Raw genomic sequence first — 25,000 nt, forward strand, 5'->3', positions numbered from 1 at the left:
CTTGCCTGAGATGCATCTGTTGATGTTTCACCGACCGTCTGCGGCGTCTCCTCAGCAAACGATGGCAAGGAGTTCAGGTCACCAGGGCGATAAGGGAATTTTCCATCCGGTGAGAAGAAAGACATGGACTGTAGGAGTTGCGCCTTCAACTGCAGTTCAGTGCGTGTGCTGCTGGTACCATGGTGGCCACAGTTGGTGACAGTCATGCGTGAAGCTTGAAACTGCAGTGCATGTGGATAGAGTACGGTTGATGCTGCAGCACTGGGACAACCGCTCAATGGTAGAGTTACCTACAGAGCAAACACACACACACAAGAGAGAGAAAGAGAGAAAGAGAGAGAGAGAGAAGAGAGAGAGAGAGAGAGAGAGAAACAATCAATTGCTTCAGAGCATTGAGTGAGAGCTCTATAATATAGAGCTTATTCCCTACGTAATTACGCTAGCAAAATCCAGTCGATCTACGGAATGTTTTATGCACGAAGCATGCGGATCCGTAATCCGCCATACAGAGTCTGCAAACCACGCAGCTGCCCGGGGCAAGTCCGGACGCGAAAGTGCACAACCCACAGAGAGAGTCATAAATTTATACAACAATCCACGTACGAAGCACCTCCATTAGTAGAGCTCTATGTCCATACTCTCCGTTAGACAACTTTCCGTGAGTGGAGTGCTAACTCGCCATTTCACCGGTTTTCCTCGCCCACTTATGTGCACTTATGTAAAGTTGCCGAACTTTGCGTAGCGCGGAACCTCCAAAAAACCAAGTTCGACCAGAACTCTTAGTTCTCAAACTTTCATAGCTAATAACGCTAAGTTCAATCCACAACTTGTACTAGCTCAACTTGCCCTCAGTCATTACCTTTGGCATGATAAACTCCAGGCGAATATCCTTCTCAGCTTCCTCTGTGGACTCTTCGAATAACTCCTGGAAAAGAAAGGCGGTAAACAATACAACGGATTTCAAACAGCATGGTCAGCAAAATGAGCACTAGGGCATGTTCTTCTCTAGAGAAACTGCACTCCAAGCTACGTGATTGTACTGGTCCAATGTCTGAGTTGTAATGTACATAATCAGGTGCAATCTCTAAATTTACGGCAGCAAGAACACAGTGTTACATCACTTATATGCTGTTCGTCCTATGTTGCAATGCACATCACCGCTTGGAATTCCACGTACTGACAAACGTCGTTTTCACGCAAGTGCATTCACACAGGCACGTACACGTTGTTCACTAGGGGTGAAACGATACTAGTAGTTTGAATATTCGAGTATCGTTTGAAAATTTCAAACGAGCAAGTATTCGAAATTTTGTACTCAATAGGGGTTTTTCTCTTTTTTCGTATCGGAATTCTATTTAAAAAAAGTTTTTGTTGTACCTCTTGTCCACTGCTATGCATGCATTATGCATGCTTTGAGTCAGTATTTTACGACTTGGAGTATGCGATCATCACGGCAAGCAACGTTAGTTAGTTATGAGATATGAAAGTACTGATGGAAATCGTTACTTTACACTCTGCACGAGAATGTTCCTGAACACGTCGTCAGGTGATGCGGCCGCGAATCCGGCTAACTTTACTTTTTTCATTGGGTGAGAGACTGTCGCCAGCCACCCCATACCGGGCCAATGGACAGATACCGCCACCAGTAACAATCCAGATAAGTTGCCTGTTATTGCATGCTATTTTCTGTGTAATTCTGGCATGTCTACCTCGTCTCAATCCGAGCTCTGTGGGACACTACAGCAAAAATCTCGTTTTGGGACTCCATGGCAGTCTCATCAAGGATGGAGACTTCTCAGTCCCGAAAACTACAAGCACGGGGTGACGTCGCAAGAAGCTGAAACCGGGAGTGATTCCAAGTATTTTCACGAATTATCCTTGTTATCTTATCAAGAGTACTGAACGAAACGTAAGTCACCTCTGTCAAGGGAAGATTATCGAGAAGTCTAATAGCAAGAGTACATAACCCCCCCAGAGTGTGCAACGCCTGATCCAGCTGTGCATAGGGTCTTGGTCGAGCGTAATCGGATCTTTGCGTCATAATACCGTACACATCTGAGGGGAACCCGGGGAGTCGCGGGTACTCTCGGATCAAAACAACGGTGCCCTGCCTCGAGACCGGCCTTGCGCTGGTGTGAAGTATACGCATGACATCAGAAGATCCGACTACGCTCAACCAAGACCCTATGCAGAGCTGGATCAGGCGTTGCACACTCTGGGGGGTTATGTACTCTTGCTAATAGTAAGAACGGATGGAGAAGGCGGGCGTAATGCTGTCTTGGCTTCATCTACGCTAGCTTCTGGTGAAGTTACTGAACCCAAGGCGTCAGACCCGCATGCTGGCACCGACCACTGCACATGCATGTTGGATTTCCAAGCTAAAAACTTGGCCTTGAAGGTGGAGTGCTGAGCACTCACCACCCAGTTGAATGTGATGAAGGGTACAACGACAAAGCCTTTCATATCGGCAGGAAATCCAAGGGTCAAGACGATAAAGTTCGTTACTAGACCGGCTTTGTTTCATATGGCATGATGGTAGCATGCTGTGAGTATCTGTGGCCGTGTGCAGCAACCATGCCTTATCGGAGGGGGATGCAATGGCGTCTGGACCTCGTGCAGGAGTCAAGATTGGGCCGCAGGCTACGCTACCCTTGCAGGACCAGTTTGTCACATGGTGCTTGTGCTTCTCCGGCTCGGTACTCACATAGAGGTATATTAGCAGACCAATTTGGTGATCTCCGGCCACAGCATGTGTGTGTGTGTGTGTGTGTGTGTGTGTGTGTGTGTGTGTGTGTGTGTGTGTGTGTGTGTGTGTGTGTGTGTGAGCTGCTGGCAGTTCCTTCGTTGCCACTGCAAGCAGGTTTGGCCTCACTGTAAGCTTCACTAAGACCAAAGCTATGGTAGTGAATGCCCCGTCGCCGCCATCCGGCCTTTTAGAGTTGCCTGAGGGTAGTATTGAGCTGGTGCCTGATTTTACGTATCTCGGCAGTTGTATTTCTTCGGATGGCCAGATGACTGCTGAGATCTCGGCTCGCTTGGCGAAAGCTTCCCGAGCATTTGGCACATTGCGCTCATCTGTCTTTTCCAGTCGTGATCTCTCCGTCAAGACGAAGGTGCATGTATATTCGGCCGTTGTCTTGTCGACGCTGCTGTATGGTTGTGAGACCTGGGCAATTAAGGCCGTGGATGTTCGTCGGCTTGCAGCCTTTCATCACCGCTGTGTTCGTTTTCTGCTGGATATTCGCAGAGTAACACAATGGCAGGAGCACATCTCCAACAACACTCTCCTTGAACGAGCCAAGGTACAGCCGATCGAGGAGGCACTGAAAACGCGTCGACTCCGCTGGTTAGGCCATGTTGCTCGAATGGATGACTCCCGTATGCCAAAGTGTATCCTCTTCGGCGAACTGGACAAGACCCAGCCACGTCATGGGCCCCGGAAGCGGTGGCGGGACAATGTTGGGTCCGACATGAAGGACCGCCAGATAGCGGACTGGTACGACCTCGCCCAGGATCGCAGAGAATGGAGATTAGCATGCAGCACCATTCCTCCGACCGAGCCCGTCACCTTAGACTTCGTTTGCACTTGTGGAAAGCGCTATCGCCGTCGCCAGGACTTGACTCGCCACGCCCGATTCTGCTCGTGACTTGAACACTGTTGGTCCCTTCGGGACCTGCTATCATCTCCGGATGGGCATATTGTATTTTATCACTCTTCTATATCGACCTCCACTAATTCTCGTGATCCTTGACTGGTCATATTACCCATATCGCCGCAATATCGACCGCTTATATCGACCGCTTGTATCGACCACTTAAGCATTGTAATCTTTCGACTTTGGAGGGACTTAGAATTTTTCTCTCCACTTCAAAAAGAAAAATTGAAAGAAAGAAGACAAAGGAAGAGAACAAGCAGGATTTGAACTCACAACAGTATGAATCTCAAGCAACCCCTTATACCACCCAGCCACTGTACTGCAGATGCTGAACTCTGTTGTTTTTTTTTGTCTTGTACCCAAAATAGGCAACATCCTATGTACACTATAGTACAAATGCTATACTAAAAAGGTTAAAATAGCTCCTAATGGTTCAAATTTTGGGGTTATAGCAAAGGAATCGTGATAAATAGGATATTGACCTCGACTTCGGTCTATATGGGAAATATAGGCAGAGTAAAAGACCTCGGCGGACCTAGGTCTTTTACTCGGCCTATATTTCCCATATAGACCTCGTCTTGGTCAATATCCTATACGTATTGTATTGTATTGTATTGTGTGTGTGTGTGTGTGTGTGTGTGTGTGTGTGTGTGTGTGTGTGTGTGTGTGTGTGTGTGTGTGTGTGTGTGTGTGTGTGTGTGTGTGTGTGTGTGTGTGTGTGTGTGTGTGTGTGTGTGTGTGTGTGTGTGTGTGTGTGTGTGTGTGTGTGTGTGTGTGTGTGTGTGTGTGTGTGTGTGTGTGTGTGTGTGTGTGTGTGTGTGTGTGTGTGTGTGTGTGTGTGTGTGTGTGTGTGTGTGTGTGTGTGTGTGTGTGTGTGTGTGTGTGTGTGTGTGTGTGTGTGTGTGTGTGTGTGTGTGTGTGTGTGTGTGTGTGTGTGTGTGTGTGTGTGTGTGTGTGTGTGTGTGTGTGTGTGTGTGTGTGTGTGTGTGTGTGTGTGTGTGTGTGTGTGTGTGTGTGTGTGTGTGTGTGTGTGTGTGTGTGTGTGTGTGTGTGTGTGTGTGTGTGTGTGTGTGTGTGTGTGTGTGTGTGTGTGTGTGTGTGTGTGTGTGTGTGTGTGTGTGTGTGTGTGTGTGTGTGTGTGTGTGTGTGTGTGTGTGTGTGTGTGTGTGTGTGTGTGTGTGTGTGTGTGTGTGTGTGTGTGTGTGTGTGTGTGTGTGTGTGTGTGTGTGTGTGTGTGTGTGTGTGTGTGTGTGTGTGTGTGTGTGTGTGTGTGGTGTGTGGTGTGTGCATGTGTGTGTGTATGTGTGTGTTTGTCCAGCATTCTGAACTATACAGAACTGTGTGTGTGGTGTGTGGTGTGTGCATGTGTGTGTGTATGTGTGTGTTTGTCCAGCATTCTGAACTATACAGAACTGTGTATGGTTCAGAATGCTGGACGCCGTTGAAGTCGGATTTAGACAGAATGCAACGGTTTCACCATGCCAACATTCACTCCATCCTTGGCGTATCACGCGGCCGACAGTGGGAACAATGCATCTCCTCACAGGAACTGTGGGCACAGTGGGGTGATCCCATACCATTATCACGCATGGTACAGCAGAGACGGTTGGAGTGGCTTGGGCACCTGGCTCGTCTTGATGACACCAGAGTACCAAAGCAGTTACTGTTTGCCTGTCTCCCTCAGTCTCGGCCATTCTGTGGACCTCGTCGTCGCTGGAAGGACACCATCCACACAGACCTATCTGTTGGTGGAGTGCGTAACTGGTTCGAGTTGGCAAGCGACCGTGGAGAGTGGAGTGGTGGCAGCAGCAGGTGAGGACAAGGAACCTGCCCCGAAGAACATTGAGTGCCCAAACCTGCAACCGTCTGTTCCGCCATAGTTCTGACATGGCCCGGCACAAGTGTTCTACAATCCGTCAGCTCCCAGTATCCGAGCAGCACAAGTGCATAAGTGTTGGCTAGATGATGAAGACCAGCAGCCGGCCCTGCTCCTCTTGTTGTTCCGGATGTAACTTGCACAACCTGTCACCGTTCATTAAAATCGGCTGCGGGTCTCAAGCGTTATTGTTGTGGAACCTGTCCAAAGCGCCCTACTGTGGCTGAACGCCAGCAATTCAAGTTTCACTGCCAAGTTTGTCACAACCGATGGTTTCGGAGGGGGCAAGCTCTGGATCGTCACTTGGAGCATTGTCTTCCTCCCCCCCCCCCCCCCCCCCCTCCCCAACCTCTCTGACAGTACCTCCCATCTGGGAGCAGCATGGCCAAGTCTGGCAGCTGTCAATAATATTAGTAGTAGTAGTAGTGTGTGTGTGTGTGTGTGTGTGTGTGTGTGTGTGTGTGTGTGTGTGTGTGTGTGTGTGTGTGTGCGTGCGTGCGTGCGTGTGTTGTGTGTGGTGTGTGTGTGTGTACTAAAATCTGAAGAAAAGAAGGGAATTATAGGCTTACTGGTGGCAGGGAGTGCAAGAAACCATTGACATGTGTTGCCATGGTTTTGGATAGGTTGAGCATCCACAGCAGGGTCGGTTCGTGAAAGATCACTTCCATTGGGTTTACCCAGCCATACAGATGTGGCCAAGGTACTGAAACAACACCAACAACAACACCACCAACACCATCACCACCAACAACAACAGCAGCAGCAGCAGCAGCAGCATCAGCATCAGCAGCAACAGCAGCAGCAGCAGCAGCAGCAGCAGCAGCAGCAGCAGCAACAGCAGCAGCAGCAGCAGCAGCAGCAACAGTAGTAGTGATGTGACACGGAGTTCAGAGGAAGATTGCCAGCTTCAAACGACACACGTATTTCTGCTAAGCTTCCTGATCTATCCAGTCCCCCGTAAGCGTATATACTACTATACAATGTATAGGGTACATGTAGTACCGAGTTTCAAACTTGTACCAAAAGTCATACGGCATGGCACTGCCCCCACCCCACACACACACACATCGAAGCTTGTTTCTACGAGTACGAGTTACAGCCTAACCAGTCGTATCATCGCCATCATCGACAAACGTGTTACAGGTGTTACCAGTGTTCTATGGCTGGTTTGTCTGCATAGGCAGATGTGTGGCTCCCAGACAAGTCAGTCTATAGCCATTGCACGGATAGGTCACCAGGAGAATATTTCTCTCGAATGTAGAGCGTATTGACTCACCAAAATAGTCGGGCATTGCTGGCTCATAGAAGTAAGACATGAACTCCAGCTGAAAGGCTGGATGACTGTCAGGAATGTGGAGCTCCTTCTTGGAACTCTGGAACAGCGCTTCCGGCAAGTGTTCTGTCCTACCAGTTGACACACAGCCAATCTGCCATAACAGAATCAAAACATGGCAGCCACCAATTAGAAGGATAGTTGATAGTGGTCTCTCCCAGCAAAAACAACGCCAATACCATGCGGGCATTAGTAAAACAAAGAAAAAACTTGAGAAGTATTTAAGAACAATAGCGGAGCTGTCAATGGTCTTCGGCTCTAATTTCATAGCCCAGCATGACAATAAACACTCACCTTAATGTCACGCAGCGATGCAATTAGCCAATTCTCCCGCAGAGATGGACGGTGCACGACATACTTGCCAGATGCCGTACGGCTGAGTGGCGAGTCAGGAGCGTGACCCATCTGCGCCTGTCCTTCCCAGGAGTAACGCTGCAGTAGTGTAGTGATCCAAGTCTGACACTGAACTGTGTACTCGTTCGGTATGGCACATTCCTGCCGCTGACTCCACGCAGCTCGGTTCGGGTAGAAGTCCAGTGCCAAGCCACGTAGCAGGAGCTGCATGGATGCACCACGGTTGCCGCCTTCAGCTCGTGATACCTGATCATCACAAAGCTGCAGCTCCAACGTGCCCAGGCGAAGATGATGTGATGCCTGCAAAGAGCAATATCATGCAAATACCAACACCTATTGTTCACTGACATGTGAACATATGGGAGTTCCAATATGGACTACTAGCACACTGTCAAACTGGAATTCAATTGTACAAACTGCCCCTAACTCTCGCAGTGAAGCATGTGTACGTGATCCGCCTAATGCAGATATCTAATATGCCCAAATACCGTGGGTTATCAGCTCAAAATTACCAGAATCTTTCAAAATCCTGAAACCTGCCTGAAATACAGACTTAGCTTGTAGTGAATGAAATGTACATGAGCATGATTGTGAAGAGAAGGGGAATTCAATGAAGTCGAGAACTACTCAAAGACTACAAGACCTTGCTGAACATTGCAAACAGAACTGCATGTCTATGGCATATACATGTAAATGCACTTCATGTTTAAGCAAAGAGTGAAGTTTTTGCAGTGCTATGCAGAGCAGACAGTAGCACAACAACAGAGGGTGTGTGTGTACTGCCAGTCTGGGTGACTCACATAAATGTGTTCATGGAGCAGATCCCGCAACTGCTTGCATGCATGCATGCCACAGTTACTGTGAGTCTCCCGGGTTACCAGTCTATACTACATTGTAACTGTAATGGCTTGGACCTTGGACATGCCACAATCGGCCTAGGCCCGCCCAATGGGGAGTGGAGTATGACATAGCCACACATACACCCACACCTGCATACATACATACATACGTACGCACGCATGCACCCACACCTGCATACATACATACATACGTACGCACGCATGCACCCACACCTGCATACATACATACATACGTACGCACGCATGCACCCACACCTGCATACATACATACATACGTACGCACGCATGCACCCACACCTGCATACATACATACATACGTACGCACGCATGCACCCACACCTGCATACATACATACATACGTACGCACGCATGCACCCACACCTGCATACATACATACATACGTACGCACGCAGGCACCCACACCTGCATACACACATACATACGTACGCACGCATGCACCCACACCTGCATACATACATACATACATACGTACGCACGCATGCACCCACACCTGCATACATACATACGTACGCACGCAGGCACCCACACCTGCATACATACATACGTACGCACGCAGGCACCCACACCTGCATACATACATACATACGTACGCACGCAGGCACCCACACCTGCATACATACATACGTACGCACGCAGGCACCCACACCTGCATACATACATACGTACGCACGCAGGCACCCACACCTGCATACATACATACGTACGTACGCACGCATGCACCCACACCTGCATACATACACACATACGTACACACGCAGGCACCCACACCTGCATACATACATACGTACGTACGCACGCATGCACCCACACCTGCATACATACACACATACGTACACACGCAGGCACCCACACCTGCATACATACAGTTTACAGTAGCATACCTGAATGCCATGCGCAAGCTCCTTGCTAGCAGCGTCGGGTTGGTTGCCACCACCATACTTGTAGCTAACCGAGCTCTTGGCAGCCATCTCCCGCTTCTGCCGTGTGACCCGCTGGATGAGCAAGGACAGGGTACGCGCAAACATGGCAGCAGCAAATAGCTGTGAAGAGGTCAGAACCCAGAGGAACGTGTCAAAGCGCAACTCCAGTCGTGTCGCAGTCAAGACGCAATCGGTCATTCTCTTGGTGAGCGTCAGTCGTAAGCTTGACTGGTTGGTGATCAAGAGAATGGGGGCAACAGACATTTGACCATCAGCTACATCATCACACATGTCAGCGATAGCCTGAATGCGCAGGGATTGCCACGATATCAGCTTGCGAGTTGTCGTCGACTGGCCCTTCGACAAACGGGTGTTCTCCAGCTTGGTCACATTGAAGTCTTTATCCACACTTTTCATGTTGACCTAAACAGTACACGCACAATACCATGCATACATGAGAGAAAGCACACACACACAGATGTGAACATAACACAAGTACAATCATATAGGAGCGTGTGCACACGTGCACAGAGAAATACACACACGCAGCGCAGTACAGTCGTGCATGCTACTAGACTACTAGTACAGTGCTGTATGGTGTAGAATGCTGACTCACTGTATCAGTGGAGTCACAAGACACATCCCAGCCATCACATTAGACCAGTGACTCCAGGCTAAACTCAAGAAAACCTGTATCAACATGTATGGTGTTTACCATCACTACCAAACTAATACCCGGTAGTGCCACACCAGAAATAGGACACAAGAGCACAATACACGTATATGCATATACACACATACACACACACACACTCGCACACACGCACATTCATATCTGCCATACAGACAAGAACAGCTGTGGCCATCAGCTGTTACATGTGGAAAGCATGTGCCAGTGGACACAAGCAAACTCATTATCAACAACATACAGTCAGTCAGACCGTAGCCGCCGGTCACTTCCCGTTGTTGCCTCGCAGAGTACACATACCTCAGATATGGTCAGGTCTGAATTGAAGCCTGGCGACTTGAAATGAACCGTGACATTGCTAACGGTTAGCGACAAACCATCAATCACCTTATCAACAAGTCCATATTCGTGTGGACTAGCCGCAAGAAAAGAAAAGCAAGCGAATCAGCCAAAACAAAGCTAATGTATACAGCACAACTAGTTCAATCCACGGTAGCTAAGCCAGCAGAATAGGCACCAGGAACAAGCAACCAAAGAGACACTTGTCAACTGACAACACATCCACATGTGTTCAGGTGGTATTCATACATTCTCAGACATATTGCCACAGCTGATATACAATGTACATGTACATCAGGAAATCACAGCGGCATGATTACAGATGTATGATTACATGTACAGGCACCGGTAGAAAAACAAAACACACTGGCTGCACTTTGCAACACTTACTTTGACTTGGTCTCCATGCTCTCACGTGGTTTGTATTCATCACATGTCACAACATACACATCTACATCACTCATAGTCTGGCGGATACAGACATGCACATGCGCGCACACACACACACACACACACACACACACATGCGCGTGCACATACACACACACACGCACGCACACATGTACACCCCCCCCCCCACACACACACATGTACACACACACATACACACACACAAACACGCACACATGCACGCACACACACACACACACACACACACACACACACACACACACACACACACACACACACACACACACACACACACACAAAGACAGGCATGTATACATCAATGCAGGCCGCATGTATGCAATACCTATCAGTACATGCCCATAGGAGCCATTGTCGTAAAGTACAGGCAGCTTGTAAAACAAACAGCAGTGCACTAGTATCCTATACGGCAAAGGCCAGCACAGATGTTCCGGAAACATCTCTGCTACACAGGATATGTACTAATACATACAACAGGCAAACAGGAAGGCAGAAGGCTGCAGCAACACAAATGCAAGGAGGAAAGAAGGGAACAGATGGGAAAAGAGCACAGGAAACTGTTCAATAGGAGTGCTGCAGCCCCTGATGCAACTGTTACAAGTAAATAATAACCTTTATTTTAAAACACAATACGGTATCCGCTCACCCTGCCCCTCACACTGTGTTGCTTCTCAGCTGGTTTTGGTGAGGGGGGGGGGGGGGGGGGGGGGGGAATAGATCACGGCTATCAAGTGCAGCACTATGTACAACTACAATGTACATGAAAGATCAGACTTGTTGCGCTGGACTGCGCACACTTTCATCCACAGCCATAACAACTGCGTTGGCATGTATCGTGTACAGCAGTGCATGCATCGGTTCGACACCGTATTTACCATTATGATGTATACACTGAAGTTGCTTCACAGGTAAAAATTCCGGAGGCTATTAGATACTAGTATGGATGCTAGTATGGATACTAGTATGGCGGCGCAGATACAACAACAGTACTTTATGCTGCATCAGGGCTGCTTCTTTTCTGTGCGTAGAAATTTGAACGGGTCAACCCCCGGCTGCTGGGAGGGGAGTGCAAGCGCGCTGCATTTGTCTCAGACTTCAATCAGAGTATGTACAAGCCAGTGTATTGTACTTTAAAAAAGCCTTACAATCAGAACAGGTTCGCTTTTCAGCTTTGTCCAGTGGATCTGCAATGGGATAGAGACAGAGAAAGAAGGGCTTAGAAGACATGACTATCACTACACATACAGTACAAACCAAGCCAGTACAACACTGATCAATTCCAGCAACACAACAGCCGCCGGTCAGCACCCTACATGTGTGTATATATCACCGTGTAGACAGTTCATACCAGGGAGTAGTAAACAACAAATAACAACAACAAACACATAAGAAGTAAGAATGGTACTTTACTACTCCCTGGTTCATGCAACAAACACCTAAATGGCGAATGTGTACCAGACGTACACATACCCCGTACTGAGACGTTCCATTTTGGCCCTTTGCAATTTGGCTGGATAGATACGTACATACGGAAAAGTAGAGAACACTTTTTGAACCCTGATTAGAATTTAGCACACATAGTATGGCATGCAGGACTTCTGGCCTTTGCATGACTATTTTTGTACTGGTATGTTCGGGCACAGCTAGCACCATCATTTCTCTGTGCATGTTCTAGTGCTATTCTTGCAACCAAGAAAGCTGCATACATGACGACTGGCTTGATGGCATCATGCTACCATGCCGTGCACTACAGTCCATTTCAAAACTATAGACGCGTACCTAGGCAAAAACCGTTATGCCAGCATCTATACCACATAAAATCTGTGATCACGTTGTGCATAAATTTTTCCAAATTGGGCGTCTGTTATCCAATCGTTTAGAAACTATATGAGAGTAATTGTGGAGCGGACCAGAGCAATATTCCGAAAACTATTCTCAAAAAGCTCCAGCCAAATTTGAAATATTTCAGAAACCCTACGCGTCTATAGTTTTGAAATGGACTGTAGTACTGTTTCGAAGAGCTATGATACGACAAGTTTCATCAGATGCAGCAGTGGCTTCATTGTCATGTGTCTGGTCAATCCTGATACAAATGATTGCACCAAGGATTGGAATAGACACAATCATCATTCTTGAAATGAACAAAATATACACTTCCACTCAACAGCACTATCATTGATCATGTTCAGGCTGTTGAGTGTTGACAGTCAGCTAGCTGCATTCCTAGCGTACAGCACAACGGTAGCAAACTCAGCAACAAAAAAGTGGGCAAGTCTTTCACGCAGGATCGGGTTGCCCAGGTGGTCTTACTCATGGACACGTCCGTAGTGCTGTTTCTGCTGCTACGCTTTGCGCTTATATTCTTACTGGTCAGCTGACAATGGAATTTTCACGCTTACATGTTTTCAATATGACAGTACTCTATACTGTAAAAGCAGAAATTTTCGGTGGTGTAATATTTTCGGTATTCGCCAAAATCGGCGGTTCGGTAGCGGGAAATTTTCGGTAAAACCCGTTCTCCAGGTAGGTGTACTAGTACTACATGTATACAGTATCGGTTGTACCGAAAATTTCGGTGCGTTTTATTTTCGGTAAAAATTGTCGGCACCGAAGTTACCGAAAATAAAACACCACCGAAAATTTCTGCTTTTACAGTACATGTATATCAGAGCTACATGTGCCCGTAATTGCCAAATATGTGCTGATATCACCTTTGTAATCGTTGTTGCTAGTTTCGCCACTGTTATGCCGTAGATAGTCAATGTAATTTGATTGTCGTTTCTCAGTTGCTTCTATCCATCTGATGACAGGACTGTGAAAGTACTTGTGCAAAGCCTATTGTCAAAGTTGATTTCGCGGCTGAGTGGACTGGCCACATGAAGTATATACTTGTTTAAAACACAAGCTTTGCCATTCACTTAACTGCTGTAAACTATTATGCAGGAGACATACTTTGATTCGGATGTTTCTGCAGATGACTTTGCTCAGCTTCAGCCATGCTGGGAGTTGAAGAATAGCAGTGAGGAACTCTTCGTCTAGTTCCAAAGATGCAAGTTCGCCCTCTCCCTTCAGTGAGCTGATCTTAATAGCATCAGGTTGGAGGTTCTTTGTGAACCTACATGACCAGCCAAATACAAACCAGAACGGGTGAGTATTCAAGACATGTTTCAGGATTAAATTTCGACAGGATTTTAATTCCTACACAGCACCTTGCAAGCTCCTGGACGAGCTTTTTCTTTATGAGATTCGCCATTTGTGGGGTCCTCCGCAAGGCCTACGTCCACCTCCTTGATGATGCCCGTTGTCTATTGCAGAAAACTCATTCTTGGTCCATGGCTCACTTGAATGCACTGAGAAACTACAAGGGTCCTCAAAATAATTCAGAAATGTGACAAAAACATCTCCAAAACATCTCCAGAAACATAGCAACGAGCAAATACGTAAACACGAGATGACATATGTACAGAAAACGCCTACTCATCATACATGGAAAATCGTACATCGTCATATCGCGCGATCGCGTGCCTGCACATCGTGGATGCTTGATCCAGGATCCAACAATTTTCGCGAGTTATACAGAATCCTTGTGGATTTGGGAGGAAAGTCACTGAGCTCGCATTCGATTCTCTAAATTTTCTTCCTTGCCATCATCAGAGTTCGAGTGATGTAAGAATACTAAGATTCTTACATCACAGATCACAGTCTTACATCACCATGCACCAGATGATCTTGAATATTTTGATTTTTTTGAACAGTGAACGTTGAGTCAAGCTTCGAACAGATCAGAGTTCTCGATCGGTCTTGTGTGTGCATAAGAACTTCCAGGCAGTGATAGTAAGTAGCCATTTTCGAACGTTGGAGGTGCAGTGGTGGTCTAACAACGCAGCCGTTGTCCTCCTGAGCTTGAAGCAGTCATGGCGTACCCCCGACAAACTGTAAGCTCCTTTTTTGTATTTTATATTGTGCATTTCCTTGTTGATACTGATGCATGTGTATTTGCAACTGCTGTACATATACTAGGGTTATGGAGCACCAGCTCAGGGATATGGTCAACAGCAGCCGGCTTATGGTCAGCCTCCACCCCAGCAACATGCTTATGGTCAGCCTCCACCACAGCAACAGCAGCAGCACAGTTATGGACATCCCCCACCACAGCAACAACCTGCTTATGGTCAGCCTCCACCCCAGCAACATGGTTATGCTGGTGGATCTCAGCCACCTAGTTATGGCCAGGCTTCCTATGGCTCAGGTCCGTCGTATCAAGCTGCAGCTAACCAGCCTGGACAGTATGGTGGTGCTGTGCCTAGTCACATGGCTGGTGGTCATCATGCTGGGCCACGTGCACCCCCGCCAGGAGTGGACCCAACACTTTGGCAATGGTTCCAGGTGCGTGCATGCACGCTATTATGATGTGCATGTGTGTGCGCGCACATACGCACACACACATACACATGCAAACGCACACACACATATGCACACGCACACACGTACACACACGCACACACACACACACACACACACACACACACACACACACACACACACACACACACACACACACACACACACAGAGCACAACACAACACACACACACACACACAACACACATACATACACACACACACACACACACACGCCATGTACCATGTACCATGTATACGCCCGTCGCAAGAGAAGCACGCAAATCTGCAAATGCACTGGATGTGCACCCACAGATTTTCTCTTAAAGAAACGATAGCGGACAAGATCTGAATGAGACAGATCAAGACTAGTCTAGTGCCAGATAACTGCCCAATCCACACAACCTGCGAAGCCATGTGAATCAACCACCAGTGCACACCTGGTCTACACTACACGCATCGGCATACGACCAAGGCAGTTACCTATGCACACACTACACTTGCTGTGGTAACCAGTATAGACAGCACGCTGCTTTGATCTCTCTCTCTCTCTCTCTCTCTCTCTCTCTCTCTCTCTCTCTCTCTCTCTCTCTCTCTCACACACACGCACGCACACACACATTAGTCTGTGTGTATCTGAATGCCGCTAAAAGGGACACGGTTCAACATCAGAGTCCCTAATGCCTGAAATATTGCAGCCAGCGTGGTGACTTATTCTGTCACCAGCGCTCATACGTCCTCTTGACTAACTCTAGTTCAACGAGAAACTTGTGCCGGATATCAGTACAGTCATGTACATGATTGTACTTATGTACAATCAGTCCTGTTTACACCAGTATCAGTAGCAAGATGGGCAGCTATGTGCATACTGCATAGTGAAGTTTGCCATAAGCGACCAATGCCGTGAGAGAGCATATGTTGTTCGGGGCCGATCATCTCAGGCACTACATCTCAAGTACCAGACCCTCTTTCTGTAGACATGTATACATGACTGCAGAGTTGAAGATACACACGAACACTACCTGTCTATCACCGCAGTCAGTTTGTTGTGCACCGTAGGCTGGGTGCTAAAGTCTAAAAGACGAAATGCATGTGTACTGATAGCATGCGTGTACGTGTGTGTATGTGTGTGTGTGTGTGTGTGGCATGCGGCTTTGCATGTGTTTTGTGGGTGGGTGATGTGCATGCATGCGTTGTTAGGCTGTGGATGCAGATAACAGCGGTGAGATATCTGCCACTGAATTGCAACAAGCACTTGTCAATGCCAACTGGTCTCACTTCAACGCGGAAACATGTAGATTGATGATAGGAATGTTTGACAAAGACAGGTAAGTTAGTGACACACGTGTTCTGCATTCGTTTATTTGCTTTCTAGTTTGGACAACTGGGCTTCATTGTTCGCTGGGTATTGTGTACAGGGTGTCCGATAGCTATTGCATACTGTGGAACAATTGCTATTGTGTACGGGGTGTCCGATTGCTATTGTGTATTACATGTAGTAGTTGATTGCAGTGGGAACGATGTGTTTGTTCAACATCCACATGTGCTCTCTACACTACAAGTGGAATAGTTTGTGTGTGTGTGTGTGCGTGTGTGTGTGTGCGTGTGTGTGTGTGTGTGTGCGTGTGTGTGTGTGTGTGTGTGTGTGTGTGTGTGTGTGTGTGTGTGCGTGTGTGTGTGTGTGTGACTGTGACTGTGACTGTGTGCACTACTGGTGTTCCAGGACCGGTACTATTGATGTGCAGGAGTTTGCGTCCCTGTGGAAGTATGTCAACGAGTGGAAAAGCTGCTTTGACAGGTCAGTCTTTGATTCAGTGCGGCCGCTACAGCATTGCCGCTACACGCCAAGCAAATCTATAGCATGACCGCTTAGGAGCTGCATCTGCGCCTTGATCCTAGAGGGTGGTGGTGTTCCTACGGATGCGGAAAACTGTGAATTTTTTAGTTTTTGATAGCATGACGTACAGTATAGGCAGTGCATGCATGGGCAGTGCATGTATGGGCAGTGCATGTATAGCCAGTACACGCATAGCCAGTGCATGGTCGGTTTCAATGACGGTCTCTGTCTCAGTCGTGGGGCTTTGAATAAATCATGGATTACTGTGTACTACTGTGCATCACTCTGATGTACTACTGTGTATCACTCTGATGTAGTACTGTGTATCACTCTGATGTACTACTGTGCATCACTCTGATGTACTACTGTGTATCACTCTGATGTACTACTGTGTATCACTCTGATGTACTACTGTGTATCACTCTGATGTACTACTGTGTATCACTCTGATGTACTACTGTTTATTGCATGTCACGTGAGGGTTGCCTGTACTACAGCCAATGAGCGCTCTTGCTCAGCGGTCTGTATTTTTCGGTATTGCCCGGCAAGTTATTGCCAGCTCAGTTACATGTACGCGCATGCGGACTGTCATTCTTGTACTTTGTGGTTCGTGATCAGATCAAGTTGCTACAGTTCGGAGTTTCAAATTAAATTTGAAACACAAAACAGCAACTAACTTGATCTGACTACAAACTACAAAGCACGAGAATGACAGACCACACGCGCGCGCATGTAACTGAGCTGACAATAACTTACTTGTTCCAGCCACCTGAACCAGCCGCCTCAGCAGGTGAATGCAACCTTGACATCGATATCGATGCGTTGGACTTGGTGAGCAGCCGACGAACTTGACGAACTGAATGCGTTCGAGACGAAGTTGTGGACTCGGCCCATCCCAGTTTCAGTTCCTGTTCCAGGACTTCCTACATGCAGTGCTCAGTCACGAACAACAACATCATCGATATCGTAAAGAAATAGAGAATTTCAAAACCACAAACGACGTTTACCACTGAACAAGTGTGTCGGGAGACTGAGAAAGTCGGAAAGGTTTCTCTCCATTTTCTGGAATGTTTGGGTCAAGCATGCAATAAATGATTTACTGCGCCTCGTACGCACTCGTACACGGGCAATACCGGCTTGATACATGACCTCACGGCTGGCGCCGTTCGGTCATGTATCAGCCGGTATTGCCCTTGTACTCGTTTGTACTCGTGCAGTAAATCATACTTATCACTCTGATGTAGTACTGTGCATCACTCTGGTGTACTACTGTCCATCACTCTGATGTACTACTGTGCATCACTCTGATGTAGTACTGTGCATCACTCTGATGTACTACTGTCAGGGGCGTAGCCAGGATTGTGGCTGAGGGGGGTGCTCACTGGAAGTGTGGGCCTGCGCCCGAAGGGCGCGAAACATGGGGGGGGGGGGGTCCGGGGGCCCTCCCCCGGAAAATTTTTCGATATTGAGTGCCAAATCCTTCATTTTTGCATCTATTTCATTATTTTCCATTCCACCAATGATTCAATAAAAAGTCAGAAAATCGTATGAAACGCACAGTACTTTGCTACAGAAGTTGGATGGTAAGAGATTGACAGGGTGTGGTTAGACCCAGAATATAATACAGACAATTGTTGAAATTTTTGAGGGGGGTGCTTGGGCACCCAAAGCACCCCCCCTGGCTACGCCACTGACTGTGCATCACTCTGATGTACTACTGTGCATCACTCTGATGTACTACTGTGTATCACTCTGATGTACTACTGTGTATCACTCTGATGTACTACTGTGTATCACTCTGATGTACTACTGTGTATCACTCTGATGTACTACTGTGTATCACTCTGATGTGCTACTGTGCATCACTCTGATGTGCTACTGTGCATCACTCTGATGTACTACTGTGCATCACTCTGATGTAGTACTGTGCATCACTCTGATGTACTACTGTGTATCTAGGTTTGATCGTGACCGCTCAGGTAATATTGATGCTAGCGAGCTGCTTCAAGCCCTCACCTCGTTCGGCTATCGGCTGTAAGTAAAGTTGAGCGGTGTTGTCGGCGCAGTCCAATGACATGTGAAAGGGGGAGTACATGATTAGGGAGGTTTCACTACGACTACGTAATTATGTGTGTGTGTGTGTGGGGGGGGGGGGGGGGGGGGTGTGCGTGTGTGTGCCAGCTAGTTGGGTTGGTGGGTACACTTATGCCTGATTGTGTTGGGTCTGTTGCCAACGGGCTCGGCTGCTTGAAGGTGTAATGTTGTACCTTCCACCTTTGTTGGTTCCAGGGTTCATATACTTTCTACTGCTTCTGGCTAGATTAACTCTTGTGTAATCAATGATGCTAGTGAAGCTTATATCAGATCCACTCTGATTTAGCCGCCCACACTAGTAGCAAGTATTACCTTCACTGGGGGCAGGGGTAACTGCAGTTGGAACCTGGGACGGATACCCTGATGCCATCAATCCTTTTTCTGCACCTTGTCCTCACCCACTTACTGAGGTGTGGTGAGCCCATAAGTGGGATCATTTCCAAGTCCACCCAGAGTTTTGGGGATTTCAGGGGGTGTCGGCCGTTGGGCGGTTTAATAGCCAATTGAGTCATCTTTCCAAGATTCCTTTTGAGTCTCTCTCCCCTCTCCCGGGGAGATCCACGTGACCAGTTTTGGCAGTGAGCAACAAGTACAAGTGTGTGTGTGTGTGTGTGTGTGTGTGTGTGTGTGTGTGTGTGTGCGCGTGCGCGCGCTACACAGGTCTATGGAATTCTGCAAGCTGTGTGTACGTCGCTATGACAGAACCAGTGCAACGACAATGAAGTTTGATGACTTCATCCAGTGCTGTGTGACGTTGCAAACGCTGACGGAGGGATTCAAGCAACGTGACACGCAACGGAATGGAAATGTGACCCTAAGCTATGAAGATGTGAGTTCACATGATGTTAATAATTGTTTGATTTCCTTTTAATTAAGCTCTAGTTTGATTGTGTACTTGAAACTTCAACCAGTCTTTGTGCATTGTATGTCTCATTATTCTATCTCTAATAAACTGCCCATGTTCTTTATTTGCCTTTGCCCTTCCAGTTTCTGCTCATGGTATTGGACACAACAATGTAAACAACTTGAAGATGGCGCCAGCATGTTGTCATCCCTGGAGTGGACACTATGCCCCACCAGCACCACCACCACCAGCACACCCACATCGAGGGGGTGCCGTATGCCGTATGGCGTACACTGTACATCCAACAATGAACGGCACAATTGCCATAGTAATCGTTTTAAAATTCAATCATTTTAGTTGACTTGCACACGTTCATGTCTACGTTCTTTGTTCTAACATCTCGTGCTACAAGCAGATATGAAAGAGGGCACTGTGAGCTGAATATGAACAAGATTTAATACAGAACATAGCCTCACGAAAGCAAGAGATAAAAGCAATCTATGCATGTATGTTTCATAAAAAAAATGGAAAACATTATATTTAGCACACTCAACTACTAGTAGTAGTTTTCAATTTCATGAAGTTACATACGATGGTGAGTTTGTATGATTGCGTTGATAGGAGAAGAATGAACCCGGATGGATGAACAAAACATAAAAACCAAACTTGTTTCACGGCCGAGAGAATAATTATGATAATTATGGCACGCACATTTTTTTTGGGGGGGGGGGTGTGCGTGTGTGGTCTACTAACGTTTGTGAAAACGGATTCGCCTCTTGCGCGCATGCAATTCATTTCATGTTCGTAATTATGTGATAATTCATGATAATAATAATAGTGCTTGTACTGTTGCGACTACGGCTTTCCCCTGCGCATACCTATGTAAAAAATCTAGTTGAGTGCCGTTAGTTTCGTGTATCAAATTTCTTCGAATTCTGTTTGGATATCTACTAGTAAACTGTTGCTTTGGTGGTCCGTCTTCAGGTTCAACCACAGGCCATAGAGAAAAAAATGTGCATGTGAGTGTGGGAGGGGGGGGGGGGGGGGGTATGTGCAAAATGTGGACGTTATGCTACATGCAAGGAGAGTGGAAAGTAAAGAAACATGGGACTAAGATTGTTGACTTTGTACAGTGATTTCTCATCTATGCTATACAGCAGACAAAACTGGGGCAACAAAAACAAACAAAAACGTCATACAACAAACCTACGAAGTGTTATGAACTAGAGACGTCGAGTATAGCCAGCTGTTGCTGGTCCATGCTCCAGGGGCATATGGAGTGGGCGAGAAAGTAGCAGAGCTGTAGACCAGTTGATGCTGGGAGGTGAACAATCACCTAGTCTAGACATGAACAGGTAACTAAACCTTGTGCAGTATACCTATGGCTGCTGTTGCCCTGGACGGTACTGGCGCTGCTGTTGATACTGCTGTTGCTGCTGCTGCTGCTGCTGTTGTTGTGCGTGTAGTTGAGCAGCATCCTTACCTTGTTGCTGCTGTAAAGTGCGTGATAAATACGCATTCGCAGACGGATCCAAGCTGACATGTTGCTGTGGCGGCGGTTGTTGCTGCTGTTGCCGGTGCAAGGCTGAGAGATGAGCTGGCAGTGCGGTGCCCATGCGCAATTGATCACGCATGGAAAGCTGCTGAAGAATCTGGCGGTTGGTGGCAGTGCCACTCGTCGGTGTCTGATGTCCCATTGGAGCCTGGGTCAACTTTTGTTGTTGTTGTTGTTGTTGTTGTTGTTGTGGCTGTTGTTGATACTGCACAAGAGGTGGATTTGTGGGTGTTCCTTGTAGAGAGATATCCGGATACAGTCGACTTGGAGTCATTGTGTTGCTGCTGGTTGATGAAAGGTGTTGCTGCGGTTGAAAGGCCGATCCAGATGAAGGTGTACCAAACATGTGAGTATTACCCACAGAAGCAGCAGTCACAGAGCCAGCACTCAGCAAGTGGTGACCTGAAGACAGTCGTATCTGATTGCCAGCGCCACCACCACCGCTCATGTCAAACTGAAGAGGTAGAGACGCTGGTCGCTGTGGACTCTTGTCTCCGGCTAGGTCATGGTCCACACTATCAGGACTGGGATTGCCAAGAATTCGGTTTTCAAATAGATCTAACGCTGGCCCGTGGTCATGTAGCAACATGCCGTGATGCTGCACAGCATAGACATGGCGGTGACGGTCATGCCGTATGCCACCAAACCAACTCCAGGAGAGCGGACCGCGCTGACCTTGCAAGAGATCCCATGCATTCACCTCCTGTTGTCCAATCACCCTGAAGCCCTATACACCCACACGCACGCACCCCCACACACACGCGCGCGCGCGCACACACACACACACGCGCACACACATACGTACACACACACAACAAATACATTGTAGATGTGTACAAAACTACAAAATAATCCTTTAATGCACGTTGTACAGATATACGAAGTTCTGCCGTAGGTGTGTACATACCCGGTTGGGTGTTCATTGTGTGCTATACATGGCTGGGTGTTCATTGGGTGCTATGCATGCGCATTTCACCAATTTTAATAGCCTCATAATTAACCCTTGGATAGAACGAATGACTAGCTAGATATTTGTCGGAATTTTTTCAGTATGAAATGCCTTTTAGGGCCCATTTCTTACTGGAGAATAGCAGTAAACACAATAGGGTCTTGCACATTCAACACCCAGCCAGGTCTACGGGATTCTACGGGATTTTGTGCATCTGTATAACGTACATAAGGCTGATCACGACAGGTGCCAGAGGCATGACATGGGCCAACAGAAACAACATCTTTATAAGGGAGAGGCTGCCCCCAAACATTTTGCCAGAACATGTTTCTTTCCTCTTTCTCTCATTCAGGTACGTTACTTATAATTATAGCTCACGCAAAGGAAGAGAATGAAAAAAAGGAAAGGACAAAATTCGTACTGGGACATGAAAAAAATGCGGTACACACGTCTACACACGTGTACACACATACACATATACACACATACATACATAAGTTACACACATACACACATGCACACACACATACATACATACATGTTTATAAGCATACTGTTGGGTAGACCCGAGTATCAGTTGTCTGATGATTGCCTAGCGGCATGAAACTCAGAGTTACAACCAACCTGAACGTCCTCCGCTGAGTCTGCTATGTACATACTACCTCCGACAAGCGAAACTTGGCGCGTTTTTTTGATTTTTTTGTGTTGGTAACAAAACTACTTCACAAGGCTGTGAGGTACGACCTACTTGTAGCTCCATGCAACCGGGTGCAGGAAGCCAAGCGATGAGCTGGTGAGTGGCACATGGCTCAGACTCAGTCAGAGGCAAGCGTGTCTCTCATGTACCAGCAAAACTGTGCGCGCGTCCATTCTGCGAAGGAGAATTGTCGTGCTTTCGCGTTGCAATGCAAAACCAAGGAGTTCTCTCTCTCTCTCACCTCTTGGTCACTCCGCCAGCACAGAGTCTATGCGTCCATGCCAAACAATACTAGCGTCTTTCAACAGCCACCAGAGCGATGCGTCTCTGGTGGCTAAGGAAAATCGCCAGGAATTGCTGCAGGCAATTTTGGACAGTTGGCGAGAATACCCTGCAAAACAGTTGGAGTCCAGGCGCTTGTGGAGGTGTTGCACAGTTCTTACCACGTCAATCTGGATAGTGGCGGCGGAAACGACTACCCTCGACACCGTGGCTCGAGCACAGCACACAGGAGCGACATCGAGATTTTCAGAGCGATTACAACAGAGGTACTTGCTGCAACTGAATCCGCTCTAGTCGCACCTTCTCAAAACAGGGACAATTCCTCGCCAGAAGAAACTGCGATCTCTGAATCAGAGGAGAGTTGTTCAGCCTAACAGATGCCGCTAATGTCCTTGTTGAGCAATACAAAGTTGAATTTTGGTGAGTCAATCATTAGTTTTGATTGTAAAGTGTGAGTTATTTCGAGTAATTTGAAGTAAAAAAAACGCGCCAAGTTCCGCTTGTCGGAGGTAGTACATACATACATACATACATACATACATACATACATACATACATACATACATACACATGCACACATACATACATGCACACATACACACATGCACAAATACACACATACATATGGACATAATGCACAAACGTACCCGTGGCCTGATATCCGACGAGCTAGTCATGCTGGCTGCAACTGTCGACACTCCAGCCTCTGGATCAGGAGGCAATTCCTCTACGATGGGCACAGTCAGGGTCGGTTGTGGTATGGGTAGAAAGCAGCGACACAAGTGCATACCAGCTACATCACTGCTAACAAGCTCCTGCAGAGAAGGATGAAAGCATTGCAAAAACACACGTAAACACAAACACACACACACACACACACACACACACACACACACACACAAGAGTGTTCCAAACATCTGACAACTGTCAACTGCATCAACACTGAAGGATACTATGATGCAGGAAATCCCAAGACACCATTGAACTTGAAATTGTTCAGTGTTCTTCACTGGACTAAACCAGTACAGGCATGCCATTCCCGCAGAGAATACGTCATAATGTACATACACTGTACACTCCTAGGTATGCACTGTGCAGGCATACCTTGACACGTTTCAGCATGGGTAGTGCATACCTTGACACGTTTCAGCATGGGTAGTGCCTGTCGTCGACTGTTCTCATCTACTTGATTGACTTGTTCAGCCATGTAGCTGGCATCAACTAGCAAGCAACCAGCCATATCCACCACGCTGGTGAACAAAACCCTGCAGCAGTCATATTGAAGCAATCCGTGTGTGTATTCACGCATACACACGCACACACGCACACACGCACACACACACGGACGCACGGACACGCACACGAACATGCACATGAAAAATGTCACCGGAAGGTTTCTCTGCTCGAGGACAACAAATTGTTCCTGTGTGCCATTGGTGAATTGGCACATTCAGTTCTACATGCACTGTATTCCTGTCTGGCTTTCAGATGCAGACATCATTGCAGCACTGGCAATGCAGCCATCATCATGATCATTGCAGCACCGGCACTGTACAGTACGGTAGCGGGCATGGCTGCACTCTTCCGAGATGCGTTGACCAAAAAATAAAAAGGGTAGAAAAGATATGACTCTCGTCCACTGTCGATATACTGCAAAGAATACCTGATAGAGAAGGGTAAAGAAGAAGCATCCAGCACAGCTGCACGCACATAGCTGATTAAGCCATAAAGGATTCCTCACCAGCCAGATGTACAAGTACTCGACTGACTGCTGCATTACTGACTGATTCGTGAACAGGTAGTTCACCCGGGATACGATGCTTAAGATCGGGGGTCGAGTTTGGCAATGGAGGAAAAGATCCGTTC

At 47.3% G+C, this 25,000-nt stretch overlaps 3 protein-coding genes across 3 annotated transcripts in view; 1 reads left to right on the forward strand and 2 right to left on the reverse strand.

Moving 5' to 3' along the window:
- The window catches only part of LOC135824463 (bridge-like lipid transfer protein family member 3B), a 16,882-nt gene extending 2,988 nt beyond the window's left edge, over positions 1-13,894 (reverse strand). The window contains exons 1-11 of the mRNA XM_065337204.1: positions 13,686-13,894; positions 13,429-13,591; positions 11,622-11,660; positions 10,438-10,514; positions 10,009-10,123; positions 8,982-9,443; positions 7,160-7,519; positions 6,809-6,959; positions 6,102-6,235; positions 860-925; positions 1-290 (exon numbers count right to left, since the gene is read on the reverse strand). The exon at positions 1-290 is cut by the window's left edge and continues 2,988 nt beyond it. Coding sequence (XP_065193276.1) covers positions 1-290; positions 860-925; positions 6,102-6,235; positions 6,809-6,959; positions 7,160-7,519; positions 8,982-9,443; positions 10,009-10,123; positions 10,438-10,514; positions 11,622-11,660; positions 13,429-13,591; positions 13,686-13,729 — 1,901 coding nt within the window. The 5' untranslated portion in view covers positions 13,730-13,894. The remainder of the gene's footprint in view (positions 291-859; positions 926-6,101; positions 6,236-6,808; positions 6,960-7,159; positions 7,520-8,981; positions 9,444-10,008; positions 10,124-10,437; positions 10,515-11,621; positions 11,661-13,428; positions 13,592-13,685) is intronic.
- A 325-nt stretch (positions 13,895-14,219) lies between these two features.
- On the forward strand, positions 14,220-20,229 carry LOC135824495 (sorcin-like). The gene is made up of 7 exons (XM_065337233.1): positions 14,220-14,411; positions 14,497-14,862; positions 16,077-16,204; positions 16,600-16,674; positions 18,673-18,747; positions 19,468-19,636; positions 19,795-20,229. The coding sequence occupies exons 1-7, from the start codon at positions 14,391-14,393 to the stop codon at positions 19,825-19,827; spliced, it is 867 nt and encodes a 288-aa protein (XP_065193305.1). The 5' UTR covers positions 14,220-14,390; the 3' UTR covers positions 19,828-20,229.
- Positions 20,090-25,000, reverse strand: part of LOC135824486 (mediator of RNA polymerase II transcription subunit 12-like protein) — a gene marked incomplete at its 5' end in the record, with an annotated part of 17,529 nt that continues 12,618 nt past the window's right edge. The window contains 3 exon segments of the mRNA XM_065337222.1: positions 20,090-21,933; positions 23,782-23,949; positions 24,270-24,399. Of these exon segments, the coding sequence (XP_065193294.1) occupies positions 21,031-21,933; positions 23,782-23,949; positions 24,270-24,399 (1,201 nt within the window).

The sequence above is a fragment of the Sycon ciliatum genome, chromosome 1 (assembly GCF_964019385.1).
Source record: "Sycon ciliatum chromosome 1, ocSycCili1.1, whole genome shotgun sequence".
Taxonomy (NCBI): Eukaryota; Metazoa; Porifera; class Calcarea; order Leucosolenida; family Sycettidae; genus Sycon; species Sycon ciliatum.

What these genes read in the sequence shown, in the direction of transcription:
- LOC135824495 (XM_065337233.1), top strand. Translation starts at nt 14,391, where the DNA reads ATGGCGTACCCCCGACAAACT. An exon ending in TGGCGTACCCCCGACAAACT is followed by an intron (nt 14,412 to 14,496) that starts GTAAGCTCCTTT and finishes TACATATACTAG; the next exon opens with GGTTATGGAGCACCAGCTCA. An exon ending in GGAATGTTTGACAAAGACAG is followed by an intron (nt 16,205 to 16,599) that starts GTAAGTTAGTGA and finishes CTGGTGTTCCAG; the next exon opens with GACCGGTACTATTGATGTGC.